Raw genomic sequence first — 25,988 nt, 5'->3', positions numbered from 1 at the left:
TCTGCTATTTTCGGTGCTTGAATGGAGGGAAACTGTAATAAGCAAATGGGAGGAAAACAAACCTATGTCATAGGAGGTGGGCAGATAATGCAGATTCATTCATGTTCTTGGAAGGGTGGCCTGAAGGAAGAGATCCTAATGACACTATGGATTTTGTATGGGGCTCCTTTTCTATGCATATTATAGTACTGTATGTGTGCATCCTTCATTCTAACAAGTAAAGTCTAACTGCCTCATATCTAGTTAAGATGGGAACATACAGTAGCTTGATGATACACTGTGATTATTTTAGGCATCTCATATGTTATTGATCTGATCTGCACTGTAGACAATTAATGGATGCAATAGTGGCTGACGATAACCAAGTATAGAATATACAAATGTGTTACATAATTTTAAAATGCTAAAGATGTAACACACAAAATTAATTTTAGGTTTTTATTAAGGATTAATGTGACAATTACAGTTTCTACTGATTCATCAATTCTCTTGTAGTTTCCCTTTAAACCAAATGTATTTTTGATGAACAGATCTATGACTTTCCTGCTAATTTCACCCCAGGGCAGTGTTCTAAGCTCTAGCATTGTTCAACAGGTTGGTACATCCAAAACTCTCCCAACTCTAACATCTAAGAGTCTCGGCAAACAAATAATGATTTCCAGATGTGATTGCAGTTCAGTGTTGCCATCTGTAATTTCACAAACTGAAGGGAGTTCTGCACGATCCCCTGGGTTTTTAATAAGCCCATTTAGCATGGTTGACCTAATATATGAAACACACTTACCTGGTCCCAACTGCTCTGGTCCTGTGCCCGGGCTGTAGTAGCCAGTCTTCCAGTCTCAGGCTTGATGACTTCCAGCTGGGCTGTGGATGCTTTTTGCATGCACTGCTGCAGCCAATCACTGATTTCCCAGCGGCAAGGGACCCAGCAGTGAAGTGCCCCTAGGGGACATGTCACTGCTGAGGCCAGTCATTGACTGCAGCATGGCAAGTGACTGTCCACAGTCAGGTCAGAAATCAACAAGACTGGGACCAGAAGATTGTCAAACACAGCCAGGACGCAGGACTGGACCAGTGGGGACCAGGTAAGTATGATTCTTGTATTAGGTCAACGATGCTAGGGGGGCTTCATCAAAACCACAGGGATCCTCGAAATCCTCTTTAAGTGATAGACTCAAATAGGAGCAACACTGGCCCATCTGTTCAGCTCAATGTTAGGCTAGTGTAGAAGCAAACTGTGTTACAATGTGTTGCTTTTATTTATAATTAATACAATTAGAACATATATTTTATAATACAAATACACACTTTTCTAAACATTGGGCTTGCTATTTAAAGAAGACCTGCAACCCACTCTAGATATGTTCATTGAGGTACATATTTGTATCACCTATGAAATAACAATTCTGGAGCATCTATTCATAAGTCTGTGATGTGTCGTTCCTCTGAAAACTGGGTGTTACTGGTTTTGGGGGGTGTTCCTACACACACTGACACACCCCATTTTGACAAAAAGGAATGGTAACATCCAGTTGCCAATGTATGCATACATTTCTAGGAGGAATAACAGATCAACAGTACAATGCAGAGTTTTAAGATTAGCCAGAATTGTTATGTTATGGAGAATACAAGTATTTACTAAAACAGAAGTGTCATGAGAGCAGAAAGGTCCTCTTCAAAGATCTCTGCTACTACTTAGGCTTTCCAGTGACAAGGAGCCCACCTCAAAGTCAACACCCCTCTCAAACAGTTGGCTACATTTTTGACGTTTTAGAACTTAGTAGCTTGAGGACGTCTGAAAATTTTCTTTGAACATTTTAAGCAGTGGTCGTTTAAATCGAAGGTACAGCAAGATAAAAGCCACTAACAAGGTCACACAAGTGGGAAGAGAGAGGACCAGTGACAACAAAGCACCTCCATTTCTCCAGTGACAACTTTGAATCACAGACTCTGGAAGCTCCTGCACAAAGATATGGCTTTTGGAGAAATTACAAGTGATCTGATTGAGATCAGCGATGTTGATACCATTGGATTCTTTAAGGATATCATACCAGCTCAACTTACAGCAGTCAAATGTGTTTCTACTTAGGTAAATGGTTTTGAGGCTCCTTATGAGAGGTTGGTAAGAACTGGATATTGGTATTGAAGTCAATTTGTTTTCATGGATATCCAAACACTGAAGAGTAAGATCCATTACTGACATGGGTAATGTAGTGAGGTTATTTTCTGATATATCAAGGGAAGTCAAGCTCTGGAACGCAGAGAAATCAATTTTGTCCACAAAGTGTAAGCTTTTTCGAAGAGAAAGAGATTTAAGCATTTTGACTGTATTTTGCAAAAAGTCAAGGCTTTTAAACTGATTGTAGGAAACATCGAGGTTTGTTAGTCTAGCTCTATGGAAAATAAGTTGCTTGTCCAATTTTAGCCCACAGCCTGACAAGCGAAGGTGCTGAAGAGATGGTATATTTCTAAGGTCCACACAGTTCTGGTAACCAACAATATTGGCTGAAGTAGAACATAGGGAGATCAGATTATGGCTCAGATCCAGGGTGCTTAAGCTGTTCATGGTGCTGAAAAATTGTGTGGGCAGCTCCTGTAGTCTATTTTGGCTAAGGTTAAGGTATCTGAGCTGATCAAGTTTGGAGCTGCTGTCTTCTAGGCTTAGCTCTGATAGTCTATTATTACTCAGGTCTAGAAAATGGAGATGACTTGTAATATGTTTGCTTGATAAATCAAATGTTTCTAAGCAGTTCCAATTGAGTTTCAAATAAGACATAGATGACATTGCAGCAAGAAAGTCATCTGGCAAATAATCAAATTGGTTTCTGCTAAAGTCTACAACATTTAAAGTAGAGAGATTACTTGGGATGAAGTCTTTCCACAGGTAAACATTGGTGATATTGGATTTATTGTTTTCGAGTATGAGGAAATCTACAAAGGATGAATATTCATCAAAGTGTTTGCTATAGAACTTCATTTTGTTGTCTGACAGCAGCAATGTGTTTAAATGATGGTTCTTTGGTAAAAAAGGGAAAAAAAACAATTGGTTGTTAGAAATGTCCAATTTTTGCAGCTGAAAATCAACATCAACTTCCCTTGAAAAGAACCATTCAATGTGATTGTAGCTGAGATTGAGTATTTGAAGCTGTGTCAAACCAAAGTCAACAATACATGGCAGCAAGTTGAAAGCAAGGTTCAGGATCTTCAGGTTCACAAGGCTGTCAAACGTGCCTATTTCAATCTCGTAAATATAATTCCTCTGAAGGCTCAGCTCTCTCAAGTTCCTCAGACCTTCAAAGGAGGACCTATCCAAACGCATGATAACATTATTGTCCAAATCTAGATATTCCAGGGATGTCAAATTTGTAACAAGTGTAGGTACCATGTCCTCATTAAGAGCGTTTTTGGAAAGATCCAACCACCTGAGGGATAAGGCAGATCTCAAGCCCAAGGATACCAAAGTATATTTTTTGAAAATAGTGTTGTCCTGTAGTGATAATGACTCCAGCTTAGATGTGTCCCTAAAAGCTTTCAAGTCTATATGACCCAAATTGTTGGATTTTAAGCTCAAGTTGATGAGATCAGGATAACGCTGCAAAGTATCTTCATCTAGACTGTTCACATAGTTGTGATCCACAAGCAATTCTTGTATATCAGGTGGGAGATCTTGAGGAATTGACGTGAGCCATAAATATCTGCAACGTGCCACTTTGGAAACCTAAAGCAGAGTCAACAAATTTATATGATGTACACAAGAAATCTAAAAAACGAAATGATAAAGTAAAGCTGGCCATACAAACAACTCTCATGATTCCCCATTTGATTAAAGAAGAAGGTAGGATTAGAGGGGTTGTTATTTTTTTTTTAGAAAAACAAAGGGGCACATTTATTAAGATCGCCGTTTTAGACGCCAGTCTTAATAAAGGCCCAAAGCAGGCGGTGGTTTCGCCAAAGTTATGAAGAGCACTGGCCTCTCCATAACTTCGACACATACAGCCCAGGTCTAAATGTAAGACAGCTTCTGAGCTGTCTTATATTTAGACCATTTTCTACACCTTAAAAAGGCGTAATAAATGATGAATGAGATGGGCCCCTTCTCCGCCCACAATTTTAGACCTCGTGTGAACGGGGTGAAGTCGCAGAGATTTCATCTGCCCCTGAAATACGCCACATTTAGGCATATTTCAGAATAGTAAAGGACCCCAGAAGTCTCTGCATAATATAAAATATTAGGATAGTTAATACCTTATTGATGCCCTGCTGTTGCTGTTACATCACTTCATGGTCCACCGCCAATCTCTACTTCCTGGTCCATCTCGTCACACACAGAAAATGGCTACTCAGCCAATCACTAGCAGTAGCAGTGATGCACCTCAGCTAGTGATTGGCTCAGCAGTCATTTCCTGCGTGTAGAGAGGAACCAGGAAGTGACGAGCAGTAGGGCACCTTCTGGAGTTATAATAGGAGCGGTGGAGAATCGGTAAGGTGAGTATCATTTATTTACATTTTTTTTTAAGGAGGGCCCAGGCGGCCCCCTGGGCATAGGCCCACCGGGAGATTTCCCTGTGAGGTCTATGGCCAATCTGCCCCTGGCTTAAAGGGATTTTCCAGTAAAAATGAATTTTTAACAAGTTCTTGCAGCATGACCCTGAAACCGAAGAGTTATACTTACCTGCTCCCCACACTGTTTTAAAAAGTATTTTTTTTCGAACTATACTGTAGCTCCTTATTCTTTATATATATGCAAACTGACACCAAAATAAATTATAATTAGTTACCTATTTTTTTTGTTATATAATATGTTAATTTCACGTGACGATAATGGCAATGGTTTTGGTTGGTGTGGGTGTTTTTTCTTTTATGTATTTTATTATTTTTTATCTTTTTTTAACTTCATTTTTTATATATTTCTGCTACAAATAATATTCCCCAAGAGGTCATAAAAAGACCACTTTTTGTAAATTTTTCACTCTTTCCTTTGTATTTATTACTTTTATTTGTATTTTAATAATATTTTATTGTATTCTTTTTTTATAATTGGTTTATTACTTATTATTTAAACATATTTTTGCCACATAATATCTCCCCAAGAGGTCATAAAAAGACTGTTGCGGGACAATGAACACTACTATTTTGCACAGTATTTTATTTTTTTATTTTCATAATTTTTTTTTAGATATATTTTTGCCACATAATGTCCCCCCCAAGGGATCACAAAAAGACTGTTAGGGGGCAGTAAACACTCTTTCATTTTGCAATCTTTCCTTTTAATTTTTTGTTTTATTTGTATTTTTTTTTTATAATTTTCTATTTTTTTTCCACATTATTCTTTATTTCTTTTTAAAAAAATAATTTTTTTACTTATTTTTTAATATATTTTTTTCCACATAATTTGTCCCCAAGAGGTCACTGAAAGACCTTTGGGGACACAGACTTTTTTTGCACTATTTCCACTGTAACTGGGGCATCCAAAGGAGCCATAGTTACAGGGGAAACCAGCCTGCTGTGAGGGCTTTGTACACAGGCAGGACTGATCAGGGTCTCCTGACCCTGCAGCTCTGCACTCCTCTGGTGCTAATTTCTATCGCACTTCCCATGGTTAACGTCATCCTTTTGTTGAAGATGAAGAAGATGACGTTAACCATGGGAGGTGCGATAGAAATTAGCACCAGTAAGTGAGGAGATATTAAACAATACACCCCGAGGTAATTAATAGTCTGACTGATTAATTGTAAATAAAGGATAAAAGTGCCTTTACATATATCTGGGTCAATTATTCAGTTTAAAATAATTCAGTATATCTATGAACTCATGACAACTTATAAACGCTAATTTAAAGGGGTTCTGCACTTTGTTTTAACTGATGATCTATCCTCTGGATAGATCATCAGCCTCTGATCGGTGGGGGTCCGACACCCGGGACCCTCGCCGATCAGCTGTTTTAGAAGGCAGCGGGGCAATTCAAAATGGATGCACAAGGGGACAACCACAGAGTGACTTTAATACTAAACTCGCCAAATGCAGTGTGCCATGCTAGAGACACTTTACATATTTTGTTTAGAGAATTTCATTGTCAGCAATTCCATAATGTAATATTAAGCTACCCATACATATTAGGACCTGCCAACTATCAGCTATGATGGCTCCATCTGTATCCCTGACAGCTCATAAGCACTCATTATAGCTACAATCTTCAGTTTGATTAAAAAAATTTTGATAAGAATATGTCTTAAAGGGGTTCTGCACTTAGTTTTAACTGATGATCTATCCTCTTGATAGATCATCAGCTTCTGATCCGGCGGGGGTCCGACACCCGGGACCCCCGCCGATCAGCTGTTTGAGAAGGCAGCGGTGCTCCAGCAGCGCCACGGCCTTCTCACTGTTTACCGCCGGCCCACTGACGTCTCGACTAGTATCAACTAGCGTGGGCGCGGCTAAGCTCTGTTCACTTGAATGGAGCTTAGCCCCGCCCACGCTAATTGATACTAGTCGTGACGTCAGTGGGCCGGCGGTAAACAGTGAGAAGGCTGTGGTGCTACTGGAGCGCCGCTGCCTTCTCAAACAGCTGATCGGCGGGGGTCCCGGGTGTCGGACCCCCGCCGGATCAGAAGCTGATGATCTATCAAGAGGATAGATCATCAGTTAAAACTAAGTGCAGGTACCCCGCTAACTGATTATGAACACGAATATATCTATTATGTTGCATGTTTGTAATATGTGGGGCGTATTGCCCAATGTTATGTTGTCCTTTATACTAAGAAAAATGAATAAAGAAATTAAAAAAAAAAAAAATAAGTGCAGAACCCCTTTAAGACATATTATTATCAAAATTATTTTTATTAAACTGAAGATTGTAGCTATAATGAGTGCTTATGAGCTGTCAGGGATACAGATGGAGCCATCATAGCTGATAGTTGGCAGGTCCTAATATGTATGGGTAGCTTAATATTACATTATGGAATTGCTGACAATGAAATTCTCTAAACAAAATATGTAAAGTGTCTCTAGCATGGCACACTGCATTTGGCCAGTTTAGTATTAAAGTCACTCTGTGGTTGTCCCCTTGTACATCCATTTTGAATTGCCCCGTTGCATGTGAAATAAAATATATAGAGATATATATAAAAATAAGCAACTTTGTATATAGTCTTGGATTAAAAATATCCTTCTGTTTTTGTGCATACAGCTACTAAGTAGACCCATGTGTCGTCATTGATACTGACTACAAAGAGGCGGTAAACTAGCAGAGGGACTCGATGGAAGATTCGAATACAGGATTTGTTTGTGATCTTTAGTTATGAAGACACATACAGTAGATTTGTATAGGAGGTGTAGACACTATATGGTAGGATATGATACACTCCTTAACATTGAAAATGCAAAACCAAGAAGGACAAGCTATAAGTGGTGTAAATAGAGGAGGTAGCAGGTGTTGCTAAGATCTACAGATGATGGTATGTGGCAGAGGCATAAAAGCCAGATTGAATATTTTTCTTTTTAGCAACATAAAACCTCAAAAGTCAGATCAAGTCGTGTGTGATGATTGTGTGATGCCTCCTATTCCCAATATACCAGTTATTGCCACTTATTGCAGACTGAGAGGTACGCAATTCTTGAACTGAGAGACCTTGGTTTTTCACTCCGGCAGATCACTATGCGCCTAGGCCAAGATGTCAGTGCTGTTCAACGTTCCCCTGGTGGTTGGGAGAACAATGATAAACTGGAATGACAGCAAGAGTTGCACAGAAGCAAACCTCTGCATGGACGGATCATCTGATTAGAAGAATGGCACATAGTAACATAGTATATAAGGCTGAAAAAAGACATTTATCCTGCAAGTTGATCCAGAGGAAGGCAAAAAAAACAACTGTGAGGTAGAAGCCAATTTTCCCCACTTAAGAGGAGAAAAATTCCTACCCGACTCCAATCAGGCAATCAGAATAACTCCCTGGATCAACGACTCCTCTCTAGTAGCTATAGCCTGTAATATTATTACACTCCAGAAATACAAACCGGATTCCAAAAAAGTTGGGACACTAAACAAATTATGAATAAAAACTGAATGCAATGATGTGGAGATGGCAAATGTCAATATTTTATTTGTAATAGAACGTAGATGACAGATCAAACGTTTAATCCGAGTAAATGTATCATTTTAAAGGAAAAATACGTTGATTCCAATTTTCACGGTGTCAACAAATCCCCAAAAAGTTGGGACAAGTAGCAATAAGAGGCTGGAAAAAGTAAATTTGAGCATAACGAAGAGCTGGAAGACCAATTAACAATAATTAGGTCAATTGGCAACATGATTGGGTATAAAAAGAGCTTCTCAGAGTGGCAGTGTCTCTCAGAAGCCAAGATGGGTAGAGGATCACCAATTCCCACAATGTTGCGCAGAAAGATAGTGGAGCAATATCAGAAAGGTGTTACCCAGCAAAAAATTGCAAAGACTTTGCATCTATCATCATCAACTGTGCATAACATCATCCGAAGATTCAGAGAATCTGGAACAATCTCTGTGCGTAAGGGTCAAGGCCGTAAAACCATACTGGATGCCCGTGATCTCCGGGCCCTTAAACGACACTGCACCACAAACAGGAATGCTACTGTAAAGGAAATCACAGAATGGGCTCAGGAATACTTCCAGAAACCATTGTCAGTGAACACAATCCACCGTGCCATCCGCCGTTGCCAGCTGAAACTCTACAGTGCAAAGAAGAAGCCATTTCTAAGCAAGATCCACAAGCTCAGGCGTTTTCACTGGGCCAGGGATCATTTGAAATGGAGTGTGGCAAAATGGAAGACTGTTCTGTGGTCAGACGAGTCACGATTCGAAGTTGTTTTTGGAAATCTGGGACGCCATGTCATCCGGACCAAAGAGGACAAGGACAACCCAAGTTGTTATCAACGCTCAGTTCAGAAGCCTGCATCTCTGATGGTATGGGGTTGCATGAGTGCGTGTGGCATGGGCAGCTTGCATGTCTGGAAAGGCACCATCAATGCAGAAAAATATATTCAGGTTCTAGAACAACATATGCTCCCATCCAGACGTCATCTCTTTCAGGGAAGACCCTGCATTTTTCAACAAGATAATGCCAGACCACATTCTGCATCAATCACAACATCATGGCTGCGTAGGAGAAGGATCCGCGTACTGAAATGGCCAGTCTGCAGTCCAGATCTTTCACCTATAGAGAACATTTGGCACATCATAAAGAGGAAGGTGCAACAAAGAAGGCCCAAGACGATTGAACAGTTAGAGGCCTGTATTAGACAAGAATGGGAGAGCATTCCTATTTCTAAACTTGAGAAACTGGTCTCCTCGGTCCCCAGACGTCTGTTGAGTGTTGTAAGAAGAAGGGGAGATGCCACACAGTGGTGAAAATGGCCTTGTTCCAACTTTTTGGGGATTTGTTGACACCATGAAATTCTGATTCAACATATTTTTCCCTTAAAATGGTACATTTTCTCAGTTTAAACTTTTGTTCCGTGATTTATGTTCTATTCTGAATAAAATATTAGAAGTTGGCACCTCCACATCATTGCATTCAGTTTTTATTCACGATTTATATAGTGTCCCAACTTTTTTGGAATCCGGTTTGTACATCCAGGCCCCTCTTGAACTCTTTTAGTGAACTCATCATCACCACCTCCTCAGTCTGAGAGTTGCATAAGGTTCCATAGTGATCCATCCTGTACTGCAAGTAAAATCTGACATCACAATCAAAGCCTAGGGCAGCAAACAGTGTCTACACAAACTATCAGAAGGCATTTGCTTGACATTGGGCTTAGAGCTGGACATCCAGCTACAAGTGTTTCATTGACCTCACACCATTGCTCTCAAAGACTATCATGGTGCACAGCAAGACGGCAATGGAGATCTATCCTCTTCAGCTATGAGTCCTGCTTTAGTCCCGGATGCAATGATAGCCAGAGATTGATCTGGAGACTACGTGGTCAACACCTTTAAGAGGATTTCACAAGTGAACATCACAATGGTCCTACTCCTGGGATTATTATGGTGTGGGGTGGCATAAAGTATGGTAGCCAGGCCCCTCTAGTCTTCATTTCAGGTACACTTACTGCTGGATTTGGTTGTGGAACCAGTGGTATGGTCATTTCTCCAGTGTCCCTTTTCAACAGGACAAAGCCAGGCCACATGTTGCTAGTGCTACTGTAAGCAGCCTTCCATCGAGCACATCTTGAACGTAATTGGTCGGCAATTGCAAAGGAAACAGCCAGCAGCAGATCATGATGATTTTCGTGCCCAAGTGAATTTAGCGTTACAGAACATTTCTCAGACAACCATTAAAAACCTCGCTGATAGAATGCCAAGGCGTGTAAGAGCATGTATTTCTCCACCTGCCACTCATACTCAATACTGAATAAATCAAGATGTTTTGAATATTTTGCTTCCATTTGTTTTATCTTTTACATGTCTTTCCACCCTGTAATTTTCATAATTACATGAATTTTCCTTCTTGGTTTTGCAATTTCAAGGTTGACGAGTGTATTTTAACCAACTCTGAAAACTTGCTTCATTTTATATTTTAGATGCAGTGTAACACGTGTGTTTCAAAAGTGTATCTAGCCTTTAAAGGGAATCTGTCACACCGATTTTGGACTATTATATACAGTAATACATGAGTAATACTGCTCACAGGCAGTCCAGATCACTATTTTTTATTTTCCTACTGCCCCTGGTTCCCTGCAGTCAGCACTCAAAGCTGCACTGAAAGACATAGTCCAGACTGCTGTCCCATGCTAACATAATGGAGAGGACTCCTGTGCGTATGCACTGTAGTCCTGACAATGTATTTCAACGCAGCTGTGAGCACTGACAGCGGGAGAACGGAACGCAGCAGGAAAATAAAAATAGTGATCGGGACTCCATATCTGCAGTACTCATGTACTACTGTAGATAATGGTACAAAATCGGGGTGACAGATTCCCTTTAATAGCTTGAAAGATAAAAGATTGTAGAATAATAGACAATAAAAGACATAAAAGGTATATAAAGCTGCTCCATGTACGGCTATACTGTAAATGTTTTGTCTGTCAACTAAAGCAAAGTCAAGTTAAAATGCACAGACTGTGGTGCTATACACTGAAATCAGATAAGTGTGAAGTGAAATTATATCATAACTTTTATCCAGTATAACATAGGCAGACTTACCAGCTGGCAGCCACTTGGCGAAAAATGTTTAGCTCCATCAGCAATATTCCTCCAGTGTAATGAAACGTACATGTATATCAATAAGCACCAAAAGGACACAATGGCCATATCATCAGTAAATGTCCTGCTAAACCAAGGCGGACAGTTGTGATTGTTGTGGTATCAGTGGTTAGTCTGGTATACAGGGCACATTCATGGGGAGCTTTTTTTCTGGCTTCTATGCATGTAAATGAAAAAATGACAAAATTAGTTACAAAAAAACTACAAACACTGAAATAATGGTGACAGCTCCTTCCATGTTTCCTCTTTTATATTGAAAAATAATACATAACCTAGGCAAAGTGACAATGTGTTATATATACGATGGATAGACAGCCTACTAGTGATGGACACATAGCTACCTAATCTTTTTACTAAGCTACAGCCAATGATGATGAAGCATTACATTCATGATACTTAAAAGATAAACTACTAATTTGAAATTTAAATTTTTGGTTGGTTGTTCATCATAATCATATATATAATTTTTCCAGTCTGACCAGTCATTAAAGTAAGTTTGTCACCAGGAAATTCACCGTTACACCAGGCACAATGCCTTGCATGGCTCAGCTGAATGTAATGATACCAGCACCTGGATCTGAATACTTTTGTAATTGCATGCAATCAAAAATTTAGTATAGCCAGTGAGTTATTCAATTATTTTTTTATCTGTATAGCGCCACCTGCTGTTTGTTCTTTTCCTTATTTTTATGTCCGTCTGACTGAGCTGGTCGAATGTGCTCAGTCTAAATCTTCACCTACTATCAGCCATATGTTCTGTAAGAAGTTGTGGCAGTTACAGGGAGAAAGCTGCAGCAGAAAGGACACATCCCCTGCCAGGGTGAAGTTAATCTAGCAGAGCAATTGGAGCAGTGAATGTGGAGATCTCTGGACCCATCTGCGGTACATGGCTGGTTCTAGCTTTGCTAGAAAAGTATTGTCATCCACTATATGATGTCTGATTTTCATTTTTTACACCAGTCATGGCATAACCCCTTTAAGAATCCGTTGCTTCATTCTGATTAGTTTTAATCCATATGTAAATGACCACTTAAGTGCACTGAGGGTGGATTCAAGCCACTCTGTGCACCCTTGCTCCTCCTCCTTCTTCTAGCCCCTCCCTCTCCTTCTTGATTGGCCAAGTTCCTGCATAGGCATCTCTCCTGGCCCTGTCAATAAGGAAGGAGAGAGAGAGGGGTTGGCAGAGGAAGCAGGAGGAGCAAGGGTGCACAGAGTATCCTGGGTCCACCCTCAGTGCAATTTGAATATTGATTAAAGGTTCTTTTTTCCAGAATAAAGTGAAGGATCTCTAAGTGAAAGGAGTCATTACATCAGATAAGCTACTTCTACATTGTGTTTGGTTTAACGCAAGCATGTGTTATCCTTTCTTATAATTGAGACATGTCAAGTGGATGGTTCTTAGCAGCTGGGCCTGCGTGTAGAGTTGAGCGGACACCTGGATGTTCGGGTTCGGCAGGTTCGGCCGAACTTGAAAAAAAAGTTCGGGTTCGGGACCCGAACTTGACCACGAACCAGAACCCCATTGAAGTCAATGGGGACCTGAAATTTTGGCCACTAAAATGGCTCTAAAATAGCCCTGGAAAGAGCTAGAGGGCTGCAAAGGCAGCAAAATGTGCTTAAGAGCATGGCAAATGCTCTGCAAACAAATGTGGATAGAGAAATGAATTAAAAAAACATAAAAGACCTTAAAAAAATAAAAATTAGGAATGATGTAGGAGGAAGCGGTTGAGGAGGCGGTGAATGGGTGGATGTGGCCGTGTAGGCTCAAGTGGCGGTCTAGGTGGAAGCGGCGGCGAAGGAGGAATAGGTAGCCAACACAGATGTGTGTTATTTTGCACTTTTACATAGGGGTATCCCCCAAAATATTGGGACATATAAAAAAATAAATAAGGAATAAGTGCACTTGAGTACAAGGATGGATGGTTGAGGCTGTTAGAACTGTCTATTCTGCACAAGGTACAGACAAGTCTTGTGGGATCCAGGCCTGGTTCATTTTAACGAACGTGAGCTTGTCCACGTTGGCTGTGGACAGGCGGCTGCGTCTGTCTGTAATGACGCCTCCTGCCGTGCTAAACACACGTTCAGAGAGTACACTGGCCGCAGGGCAGGCCAGCACCTCCAAGGCATACAGGGCAAGCTCTGGCCATGTGGACAATTTGGAGACCCAGAAGTTGAATGGGGCAGAACCATCAGTCAGTACGTGTAGGCGTGTGCACAGGTACTGTTCCACCATGTTGTTCAAATGCTGCCTCCTGCTAACACGCTCCATATGAGCAGTTGGGGCCGGTTGTTGCGGCGAGGTGACAAAGCTTTTCCACATGTCGGCCATGCTAACCCTGCCTTCTGAGGTGCTGGCGCTGACACAGCTGCGTTGGCGACCTCTTCCTCCTCCCCTGCCTTCGCCTTGTGCTTCCACTTGTCCCCCGGCGTCAGTCGGGAATGCTCTCAGGAACGCGTCTACCAGCGTGCGCCTGTAGTCGTGCATCTTCCGATCACACTCCAGTGAGAGAATTAAGGATGGCACATTGTCTTTGTAATGGGGATCCAGCAGGGTGGCCACCCAGTAGTCAGCACACGTTAAAATGTGGGCAACTCTGCTGTCGTTGCGCAGGCACTGCAGCATGTAGTCGCTCATGTGTGCCAGCCTGCCCAGAGGTAAGGACAAGCTGTCCTCTGTGGGAGGCGTATCGTCTGCGTCCTCCGTATCCTCCCAGCCACGCACCAGTGATGGGCCCGAGCTGCGTTGGGTGCCACCCCGCTGTGAACATGCTTCATCCCCATCCTCCTCCTCCAGTAGTGGGCCCTGGCTGGCCAAATTTGTACCTGGCCTCTGCTGTTGCAAAAAACCTCCCTCTGAGACACTTCTAAAAGACTGGCCTGAAAGTGTTAGAGATGACCCCTCTTCCTCCTCCTCGTCCTGGGCCACATCCTCTTCCACCATTGAGTGTTTTCTCAAGGAGACATAGAAGTGGTATTGTAACGCTGATAACGGCGTCATCGCCACTGGCCATGTTGGTGGAGTACTCGAAACAGCGCAACAGGGCACACAGGTCTCGCATGGAGGCCCAGTCATTGGTGGTGAAGTGGTGCTGTTCCGCAGTGCGACTCACACGTGCCTGCTGCAGCTGAAACTCCACTATGGCCTGCTGCTGCTCGCACAGTCTCTCCAGCATGTGCATGGTGGAGTTACACCTGGTGGGGAACGTTGCATATGAGGCGATGAGCGGGAAGGCCGAAGTTACGCTGTAGAGCAGACAGCCGAGCGGCGGCAGGATGAGAACGCCGGAAGTGCGCACAGATGGCCCGCACTTTACGCAGCAGCTCTGACATGTCGGGGTAGTTGTGAATGAATTTCTGCACCACCAAATTCAGCACATGCGCCAGGCAAGGGATGTGCGTCAAACCGACTAGTCCCAGAGCTGCAACGAGATTTCGCCCATTATCGCACACCACCAGGCCGGGCTTGAGGCTCACTGGCAGCAACCACTCGTTGGTCTGTTGTTCTATACCCTGCCACAACTCCTGCGCGGTGTGGGGCCTGTCCCCCAAACACATCAGTTTCAGAACGGCCTGCTGAAGTTTACCCCGGGCTGTGCTGAAGTTGGTGGTGAAGGTCTGTCGCTGACCGGATGAGGAGGTGGTAGAAGAGGAGGAGGAAGCCGAGTAGGGAGAGGAGGCAACAGGAGGCAAAGAATGATGCCCTGCGAGCCTTGGCGGCGGAAGGACGTGCGCCAAACAGCTCTCCGCCTGGGGCCCAGCCGCCACTACATTTACCCAGTGTTCAGTTAGGGAGATATAGCGTCCCTGGCCGTGCTTATTGGTCCACGTATCTGTGGTTAGGTAGACCTTGCCACAGATGGCGTTGCACAGTGCACACTTGATTTTATCCTATACTTGGTTGTGCAGGGAGAGCACGGCTCTCCTGGAGAAGTAGTGCCGGCTGGGAACGACGTACTGTGGGACAGCAAGCAACATGAGCTGTTTGAAGCTGTCCGTCTCCACCAGCCTGAATGACAGCATTTCAAAGGCCAGTAGTTTAGAAATGCTGGCATTCAGGGCCAGGGATCGAGGGTGGCTAGGTGGGAATTTATGCTTTCTCTCAAAGGTTTGTGAGATGGAGAGCTGAACGCTTCCGTGTGACATGGTGGAGATGCTTGGTGACGGAGGTGGTGTTGTTGGTGGCACATCCTCTGTTTGCTGGGCGGCAGGTACCAACGTTCCTCCAGAGGCAGAGTAAGAGACCGAGGCAGCAGCAGAAGAGGGAGCAGGAGGGGCCTGAGCCCTTTCTTGGTTTTGAAGGTGCTTACTCCACTGCAGCCCGTGTCTCGCATGTAGATGCCTGGTCATGCAGGTTGTGCTAAGGTTCAGAACGTTAATGCCTCGCTTCAGGCTCTGATGGCACAGCGTGCAAACCACTCGGGTCTTCTCATCAGCACATTGTGTGAAGAAGTGCCATGCCAGGGAACTCCTTGAAGCTGCCTTTGGTGTGCTCGGTCCCTGGTGACGGTGGCCAGTAGCAGGCGAACTGTTTTGGTGACGGCTGCTCTGCTTTTGCACCCTGCTCCCTCTTTTGCTACGCTGTTGGCTCGGTCTCACCACTGCCTCTTCCTCCGAACTCTGAAAGTCAGTGGCATTACCTTCATTCCATGTGGGGTCTAGGACCTCATCGTCCCCTGCATCGTCTTCCACCCAGTCTTCCTCCCTGACCTCCTTTTTCAGTCTGTACACTGCAGAAAGACGCAGCAGTTGGCACCTATGTTTCGTCATCATCAGAGACGTGCTGAGGTGGTATTCCCATGTCCTCATCAGAAAACATAAGTGGTTGTGCGTCAGTGCATTCTATGTCTTCCACCCCTGGGGAAGGGCTAGGTGGATGCCCTTGGGAAACCCTGCCAGCAGAGTCTTAAAACAGCATAAGAGACTGCTGCATGACTTAAGGCTCAGACAGGTTCCCCGATATGCACGGGGGTGATGTGACAGACTGATGGGCATGGGTAGTATGAGAAAGCCGTATTTGTGGCCTAAATTTCATAGTCACTTATGCACGTCTAATCCCAGATGTGCAGTATATCAGAGGTTTTTTTTAACCCCAGTAAGCAAAAAGCTGTATTTCTGGCCTAAATGTGACACTCACTTATGCACCTATAATCCCAGATGTGCACTATATGAAACAGATGGGTTTTTTTCGCCCCAGAATGCCCCAGTATGAGAAAGCCGTATTTCTGGCCTAAATTTCACAGTCACTTATGCAGCGATAATCCTAGATCTGCACTATATGAAAAAAAAAAGGGTTTTTTTTAACCCCAGTGTCTCAAAGCAGTATTTCTGGACTTGCAGACATGCAGATATCCTGTGCTGGTGCACTATCGTTGCATAAAATGGCTGCCGATTATGTATTGATATTGACTAACTGAAGAAAATAAAGTTCATTTTCAGCAGTAGTTGGCTCAGGGCAGGCTTAAAACAATTGTGCACTGCACCCACAAAACACATTTGCTGTAGATCGCTGAGTAAAGAAACAGTTCTTCATAAGATTTCTCCCTGATCTCTCCCTCACAGCAGCTGCAGCCTCTCCCTACACTAATCCGAGCAGAGTGACGGGCGGCGCTGTGTGACTCCAGCTTAAATAGAGGCTGGGTCACATGCTGCAGTTGGCCAATCACAGCCATGCCAATAGTAGGCATGGCTGTGATGGCCTTTTGGGGCCAGTAGTATGACGCTTGTTGATTGGCTGCTTTGCAGCCTTTCAAAAAGCGCCATAAAAATCGCCGAACACCGAACCCGAACTTTTACGTAAATGTTCGGGTCCGGGTGCCGAAAAACCAAAAGTTCGGGTTCGCTCAACTCTACCTGCGTGTGATCAGCTAGTCCAGGGATGTCCGACCTGAGGCTCTCCAGCTGTTGCAAAACTACAACTCCCAGCATGCCCAGACTACCTACAGCTATCAGTCTATAGCAGGGCATTGTGGGAGTTATAGTTTTACAACAGTTGGAGAGGCGCAGGTTGGCCATGCCTGAGCTAGTCACTTAGGGGAACGTGGCCAAGGAGTAATCAAACCTGACAATCTTTCTAATGATAATTTACTTTATTGCACATTGAACTTTTGTAGTTACCAACCTCCTTCCAAAAGCCTGACAGCTAGTCAATGCGTATGTATATTGCTGTTAAACATTAATGTGTATTTGTTGTGTTCTTAAAGGGCATCTGTCAGCAGATTTGTACCTATGACACTGGCTGACCTGTTACATGTGCTCTTGGCAGCTGAAGGCATCTGTGTTGGTACCATGTCCATATGTGCCCGCATTGCTGTTTTAGCATATGCAAAGGAGCCTCTAGGGGCGTTGATGTTGCTCCTAGAGGCTCTGCTCTCTCCAACTGATGCGCCCTCTGCACTTTGATTGACAGGGCCAGGCGTGATGACGTTTTGACTGCCTGGTCCTTTCAATAAAACTGCAGAAGATGCGGCAGTTGCAGAGAGAGTAGAGCCTCTAGCTGTAATGACAACGCCCCCGTTATTCCTAGAGGCTCATTTCCATATATTAAAACATAATTTTTCTCTGCAATGTAGGCACATATGAACATGGGACCATGGGACCATTTCATCTTTAAACCAATCCATTAAACAGCAGCTTATGTCCACATTTATGGCATTTCCATACTGAGTAGAACCAGAAAAATACCCGTAGTGCCAAAATGCTCACTCCACTCCTTGATAAATGGCTTGAGGGGTGTAGTTTACAAAATGGGGTCACTTATTAAGGGTTTCCACTGTCATAGTCTCTGCAAATGATGTAGAAGCTGACAACCATTCCATCAAAATCTGGGCTCCAAAAGCCAAATGGCGCCCCTTCCCTTCTGAGCTCTGCTGTGTGCTCATACAGCAGCTTATGTCCACGTTTTTGGCATTTCAGTACCCAGTAGAACCTACCTATGAATTGAAATGGTGTGGTATGAGTCTCAGGTGGCACCAGCTGGGTACTGAAATACTATGGCTGTGGAAAACTTGCAATTTTTACTCCATCCCTTGATAAATATTTTGAGGGGTGTAGTTTCAAAAAGGGGGTCACTTCTTGGTGATTCCATTTATTATTTCACCCCAGAGCCTCTACTTACACAGGCGGTATAAATCACCACACTGGACCTCAAAATGTGCATAATACTAGGATATGCCCCTATTGTCGATGTCGTGTCCTGCCACCACCAAGCCTTCCTATTGGCCTGCTGAAAATAGCCGAGTGATGCGTTCGACTTTTTTCAGCGACCACATACAAATGAATGGAGGGCAGTCACACATGCGCTGTGTACCTTCCGGGACTTTGCCGTCTCCGTTTACGAGATAGGATCGGCCCCCATTGTCTGATAGGTGTAGGTTCTAGAGGTGGGACCCACACCTATCAGACAATGGAGGCATATCCTAGCGATATGCCCCCATTGTCTGAGATGACACAACCCCTTTAAAGTGAAAACTGTGTCCTGAAGGGGCTAAAAATATATTTAAAGGGGTTGTCCCATGAAAAATATTTTACATTTTACAAACCAGCACCTGTATCGGAATACTTTTGTAATTGCATGTAATTAAACATTTTGTATAGCCACTGAGTTATTCTATATTATTTTATCTGTATATCACCACCACCTGTTCTTTCTTTTCCTTATTTCTCTCTCGACCTCACTGAGGTGGCCGCACATGCTCAGTTCCATCCTTTAACTGTCACCAGTCATATTTACTGTTAGAAGCTAACAACCCCTGAGCTACCAGGCTGAAATGACTCTAGAACAGAAACTGGAGCAATGAATGGTGAGCTCTCTGGATCCATGGGAGGTACGGGGCTGGTTCTAACTTTATTGGAAAGTGATTTTAGGCACTATATAATATTTGATTTTCATCTTTGTCATTAATCATGGGATAAAACCTTTAATATAAAAACTTGATTTAAATGATAGGTAAATTACTGATGGCACATTCCCTTTAATGTAAAGCTTAAAGGGGTTATGTCACCACAAACACTGATGGCATATTGTTAGGATACCACCCAAATGTTAGGTAGGTGCGGGTCCCACCTCTTGGGTCTGCACTTATCTCTAGTACGGGGCAAAGTGAACAAGAGCACACCGCGTATGCGCAGCGTGCTCTCTTTTCACTTATATAGGAGTTCCGAATTATTTTTGGAAGTCCCATAGAAATGAATGGAGAGCTTGCACGCAAGTGTGGCCTCCTCTCTGTTCACCTATATAGGACTGATAGAAACAGCTGAGCCAGTTCTCGGCTATTTTCAGAACTCTCATAGAAATGAGGGGGGGGGGAGCAGCTGTTCTGCGTTCACTTCAGGGGTCCCATTCTAAAGATAGGGAACAATGCCTATCTGACATTGGTGGAATATTTAATTTTCTAGGACTAAATTCTTACTCCTTAGGATAGGTCATCAATACAAGTCATAATCCCATCACTCCCGCTCAGATCAACTGTTTTTACTAGATGTGGAGCTGGAACGGCGTACCCAATCTATGACACTCTCCACTGTGTAGTGGCTATGCCTGGTTATTGCAGCACCACTCCCATTCACTTGATTGTGTTGCAGCTAGTAAAAAAAAAAAATAGCTGATTGTGAAAGAGCCAGGAGTCGGACCTCCCCGATCTAATATTGATGACCCATTCTAAGGATGACCTATCCTAAAGATAGGTCATCAATGAGCAAATCCTGGAAAAGCTCTCTAAAGGGTTTGTCCTATTGAGGCATTTGGGGTCTGTATTCAACTCCTTATATTAGTCAGAACAGATGCTCACTACAAATGGCCTCTTGCGTTCTGGAGAACATAGTGCATTTACCTATCACATGGTTTGGCATGCAATAAGTGAATGGGTGCCATGTAATACTATATTTTCCCAGTAGTGACCTATATAGGAAAAATGCATAGGTGCCCATAGCTTCCCCAAAGAATAATAGCTGGTGATTAGGGGTTTCTGCTAGTACAGCTTCCAGAAACTCATTTAGGAAAGGGGATGTCCAGATGGGGAAATCTGGTTAAAGTGGTCTGCGTAAGGAAACATACATTTTTCACCTTTCTAATTATTTGTTACCCATGAGGTTTAAGTTTTGTTTTACAGTCCAACTTTAGGTGTACAAATTGATTAAAGGAACCTCTAGGCATAGAATATTTCTCCCTTTAGGCCACGTTCCTTTGAAAATTAATGGTGTTACATGAAGTAGTGCATCTGTGGTTTTTAGTAAAACACTTCTATAAAATACCTAGAACTGTTTCTTAAAAAAAATAAAATAGAAAAGGCAAATTTCAGTCCGTCCTCCTTAAAGGGAATGTGTCACCCCAAGATGACCTATTGCCTGTATCAAGTTTTTCAAGTTAGATCTGGTTCACGATAGGCACATAAGGATGGAAACCTTCCAAACCGAGTTTTACTGATGGTGGTGACAATTTGTTTTATTGCAATACTGTGCGTGAGCAAGGGCATAGGTGCAGAGGTAGCAGTCACTACCGGGCCCAAAGACCCTTGTGCCACATTAGAAGACACTAGTATTATAGAAAGTGCATGCAGGTCAAGTTACACCTCTGACTGGAGGGAAGGGGTTAGGTCAAGAATTCGGCATATCGGGGGGGGGGGGGGGGGTTGCCCTTTCAATTTTTGCCTCAGGCAGCACAAAGGCTATGTGCTTCCCTGCCCCTGGCCATAAAGCACTGAGGGAAGGGGGGGCCCAAGCTGGACTCTTGCACCAGGGCCCGTGAGCCTTTAGCTACACCCTTGTAAGCGTAAAGCATATTATGTATAATAATAAGATCCAGATCTCTCAGTAGGTATCAGAGTGTGGAAATGTATGAGTAGCTATAGCCTACGAAATAGGTTTATTTTTCCCCGTTCCAGCTCAAAAAGAGTATCTTATGATTTCTATAGATACATGGGAATTAGATGACATGATATGATTGATAAGGAGTGCCCATGCCGATAACTGTGGAAACTGTTGAAACTAAAAAAAAATGTAGTTTACAGATTATTTTAACATTATGTAGTGGTGACCAGCCAAGAATTTCCTACACAAAGAAAAACCACCATCATTGTGGGAAAATTCCACTAATTTGTTGTATTTCTTTCAACTGTTGAGTTACAGGAACCTGAGAGTAGCTATTCATCCCCATTCGCTTTCCTGTAACTTAATCGAGGGGCATGTGTTAGCCAAATCTGAGGTGAGCGCCTTCAGAATTACTTAGGTATGTGGATTTGGGTTCATCGGAGGTTTCACCTATGAATGTCTTATTGAAGATGAACATACAGTACAGTGGCTAGAGAGACTAAATCTTCTCATCATAGTTTTAAGAAACTGTTCCTTCAGAATTCTGCTTACTTTTAAAGATCTAGGGTTAACATTTACCAAGCTTACACTTCAAGGAAGTCTTCTGACCTGCAGTGTCCTACAAGATGTAGTATGCTCTCTATACTAACAGTTTAATAGTGCAACTCCTTTGATTCATTCATTTATCTGTTTGTGGGCTAGAAAACCCCAAAAGACACAATAAGCGAGTCACTTACCGCACATACCTGAAAGCACATCTTGCGTTCCACTTGAGCTGTTTGGGGCCACAGGAGTGAATGAAGAAGTGGTGTCATGGCAGTGAATGACCTTGGCATGTAGAATTGTAACCCATCTGCAAAAGCCGCAAAGTTAACCTACGACATTAGTCTTAAGTTATTTTAGCAGAGAAGTTAGTCAAAAAGTCCACTGCTTCAGCCATGCAGAGGTCAAAACGATGTGATGGCAGAATAGGAGGTCAGCAAGTGCCAATGTGGGCATCTGCAGGATGTTACATGGGGTTTGGCAACTTAGTTGAAGAGCAAGGTGTGCATGTGGTTAGCATGGCACATTCAGAAGCAGGACTGCACATTTCTAGCTTCTTGAGGTTATTTTAGATCTTGCGGAAGGAAATAACGGAAACCAAAGTCACATGAACTGCTGTGAAATGAAAAAAATGTATGAGAGCTGTCACCAGGCCATGCGTCATCTATAGGCAGTTCTTCTTTTTCATCTCCTGGAGTGAATTTAATTTTCTTTACCTCGATGGGTTTTTCTGGCAAAGTTTTCTTTTAGGGGCAAGATTTAGAAGATGGTAAAATATAGTGTCACTTTAAGATGCACTCTTATTAAAGAGTTTTTCAGTACTTTAGTACTAATGACCTTTAGAAGTATTACGTACTTTTTTATTTTACACTATTCTGAGCCTCTTTTATAAAATGTTCATTGGCAGACAGCCCCTTTAAGGCACTGGGATTGCCGCGGCAGTCGCAAAAATTCCAGGCGTGTTGGATTTTATGCGACTGCCGCAGCGATCCCATTCATTTCTATGGGATCACCGCTACTCAGCGATCCTGGCCACGACTGGTGTCACGCGACCAGTGTCGCCGAGTAGCCTTTGCCTTAGTGTTGTAGTGTTAGCAATCGTTCAGACTAGAATTGCAATCGTATGATGTTTTGATATATTCTCTTTACTTCATTGTGTTGGCACGCCCGATATTTAATCTGTATAGTAATGTGCACGACCATCTACTGAGGTGGTGGCAGATCCTTCAGCTGCCACCAGCCTGTTAGAACCTATGACAGTTACAGGTAGAGAGTGGCATCATAAAGGACACACCCAGTAAGTTGTGAAAGGGAGGTGGCTGCATCAGAAAGGACACACCCCCTGAGAAAGGACACGCACCCTGATCTCCCCTCCTGAAGACAATCAAGCAATGAATGGGGGAGCTCTGGATCCATGTGAGGCAGGGCCGGACTGGCCTGCCGGGATACCGGGAAATTACCCGCTAGGCCGGCAGGCTTGAGTGCCGCAAGGCCGCGGCCCTGGTGACAAGTGGGGGCGGTGGGCAGCAGGGCACAGCAGCAGGAGATGAGCGCTTCCAGTGTGGGGGGGGGTTGCCCTTTCAATTTTTGCCTCAGGCAGCACAAAGGCTATGTGCTTCCCTGCCCCTGGCCATAAAGCACTGAGGGAAGGGGGGGGCCCAAGCTGGACTCTTGCACCAGGGCCCGTGAGCCTTTAGCTACACCCCTGTAAGCGTAAAGCAGGGACACACCCCCTGAGAAAGGACACGCACCCTGATCTCCCCTCCTGAAGACAATCAAGCAATGAATGGGGGAGCTCTGGATCCATGTGAGGCAGGGCCGGACTGGCCTGCCGGGATACCGGGAAATTACCCGCTAGGCCGGCAGGCTTGAGTGCCGCAAGGCCGCGGCCCTGGTGACAAGTGGGGGCGGCCGGCGGCAGGGCACAGCAGCAGGAGATGAGCGCTTCCATTGTGGAAGCGCTCATCTCCATAGTCATCTGTATCGCCGTCCTCAGGACGGCAATACAGATGTCTATGCTGCGGCAGGGGAGGGAGAGGTGTGTCCTCTCCTGTTCCTCTGATAGGCTGCCAACACTAGGCCGGCAGCCTATCAGAGGCTGGTGCAGGAGCCGTATAGCGAGGGACACAGGCCGGAAGAGGCCTGCATCGCATCGCTGGAGGTAAGTATAAGTGTTTTTTTTATTTTTTATATATAGGTAAAATACTGGCACATGATAAGGGGGGACTACTGGGCTGGCACATGATAAGGGGGCTACTGGCACATAAGGGGGGCTACTGGCACATAAGGGGGACTACTGGCACATGATGGGGGGGCTACTGGCACATGATAAGGGGGGCTACTGGCACATGATAATGGGGACTACTGGCACATGATAATGGGGGCTACTGGCACATTATAAAGGGGGCTACTGGCACATTATAAAGGGGGCTACTGGCACATGATAAGGGGGCTACTGGCACATGATATGGGGGCTACTGGCACATGATAAGGGGGCTACTGGCACATAAGGGGGACTACTGGCACATGATGGGGGGACTACTGGCACATGATGGGGGGACTACTGGCACATGATAAGGGGGGCTACTGGCACATGATAAGGGGGGCTACTGGCACATAAGGGGAGGCTACTGGCACATAAGGGGCGGCTACTGGCACATAAGGGGCGGCTACTGGCACATGATAAGGGGGGCTACTGGCACATGATAGGGGGGCTACTGGCACATGATATGGGGGGGCTCTGGCTACTGGCAAATGATGGTGGGGGGCTCTTATTACTGGCACATGATTGGGGGCATCTATGGGGGCACATCTTACTGGCACATGATTGGGGGCATCTATTGTGGCACTTATTACTGGCAGATTATTGGGTGGCACTATAGGGGCATCTTACTGAGGCTACAAATAAGGGGTATTTTATATGGGGGGCTCTGTATAGAAGCATTTTATACTGGGACACATTATGGTGGGTACTATGGGGAAGGGGGGAGGAGCACTATGGGGGTCACCTACGGGGGCACTGAGAAGGGGTATTTTATATTGGCACATTATGGGAACATTAGCTCAACTGGGGGCATTAGAAAGGGGTATGTTTTGCACATTATAGGGAGAATTATTACTACTGGGGGGGGGGGGGGATTATGGTGGGTTTTATTACTCCCCCATGGTATGACCCCCTAGTAGCAGCACCAGCCTCTCCCTGCTCTGCTATCCCTCTGCCCCTTCTCCAAATCCTTATTATGAAATCTTTCTCATTAGGATAAAGCACAACATCAGCTCCGCCAAGCCCCCCGGCCAAAGTGTGGAAGTGGTGTCCGAGATCCCCAAGAGCCAAGCCTAGTAACTGTAAGTTTTTATGTGAAATACGTTTATGTTTGTAGTTGATCTTTATTATCGATTTTACATTGCAGTTTTTCTATTTTTTTTTTTGCAGCATATGGGTGAGATTTTATAAATATTTTTATTATTTGGTCGAAAGGCTCATTGGGGGGGATTGAAACAGGACTGCCGTAGAATATCTAAAATAGCTGGTCAAGTAAAATGTTGCATGCAACAATCATTAAATAGGTGGCCAACAAAAAAGGGGCGGGTCAAAGGGCGTGGTAAAACACTGTCGGAGCATGCTGAGAGTTGTAGTTTTGCAACAGTTGGAGGCATCCTGGTTGGGAAAACACTATGATAATATGAACAATGGGGGTACTACAAAAGAGCTATCGTGGGGCAAAGTTCATATTCGTGTTTACACACGTGTTTTAAAATGAATGCTTTCTCCTATTATAAACAAGTAAATAATGACGCAATGCTGTGGGGCTGGTATACAACTTTTTCCAGGGCTGGTTTTTATCCCCAGTCCGGCCCTGGGGGTAACTAGAAAAGCTTGGGTCTCATAGCAATCTTCTGAACAGCTTCCCCCCTCAAGCAACTTCCCTGCAGCTTGTCACCACACTTGACATACAACCTCCCACCCACTCAGTAATGTAAAAATATGAAAATAAAATGCTTATAAGCCCTTGACAGCAGGAGGAGTCAAGACTTTACGGTATGCCGCTGGGGACTTGTTTGCCCTCTTAGTGACTCCACACAGTAGAATCTTCAGTAGAATGCCCCTGACAGTAGTTATACCCTCCCTAGTGTCCCCTTACAGCAGTGAAGCCACTGTAGAAAATAAAAAAGTAACTCTCACCTATCCCCGTTCCCTTGATGAACAGAGCACATCATACTCACCCTAGCAGCAGGCACAATGCCATCATGCCTGCTGATCTGAGCAGGAGAGAACACAGGCTGTCCTCTCTCCTAATCAGTCCAGTGGTTGCGATAATATCACAGCATTGCATTGGCTGCTAGGGGGAGCACAGGCCGAGGAATGCTGCGATATCTGTCATCTAATACTTTGGGTGTCAGCCCG

General features: G+C 44.0%; 1 protein-coding gene across 2 annotated transcripts; it reads right to left on the bottom strand.

Annotated features, from left to right (window-relative positions):
• Nucleotides 1-420: 420 nt before the first annotated feature.
• Nucleotides 421-22,114, bottom strand: NRROS (negative regulator of reactive oxygen species). Of its 2 annotated transcripts, none has more exons than XM_040427755.1 (3): nt 21,778-22,114; nt 11,177-11,393; nt 421-3,718 (listed from the first exon to the last, which is right to left on the bottom strand). In XM_040427755.1, exons 2-3 carry the CDS (start codon nt 11,282-11,284, stop codon nt 1,778-1,780), a joined length of 2,049 nt encoding a protein of 682 aa, XP_040283689.1. In that variant the 5' UTR covers nt 11,285-11,393; nt 21,778-22,114; the 3' UTR covers nt 421-1,777. The 2 variants fall into 2 exon arrangements, with proteins under 2 accessions (XP_040283689.1, XP_040283690.1); XM_040427756.1 differs by having other exon boundaries at nt 21,787-22,114.
• Between the last annotated feature and the right edge of the window lie 3,874 nt (nt 22,115-25,988).

The sequence above is a fragment of the Bufo bufo genome, chromosome 4 (assembly GCF_905171765.1).
Source record: "Bufo bufo chromosome 4, aBufBuf1.1, whole genome shotgun sequence".
Lineage (NCBI taxonomy): Eukaryota > Metazoa > Chordata > Amphibia > Anura > Bufonidae > Bufo > Bufo bufo.
This window is presented reverse-complemented; position numbering and strand designations above follow the sequence as displayed.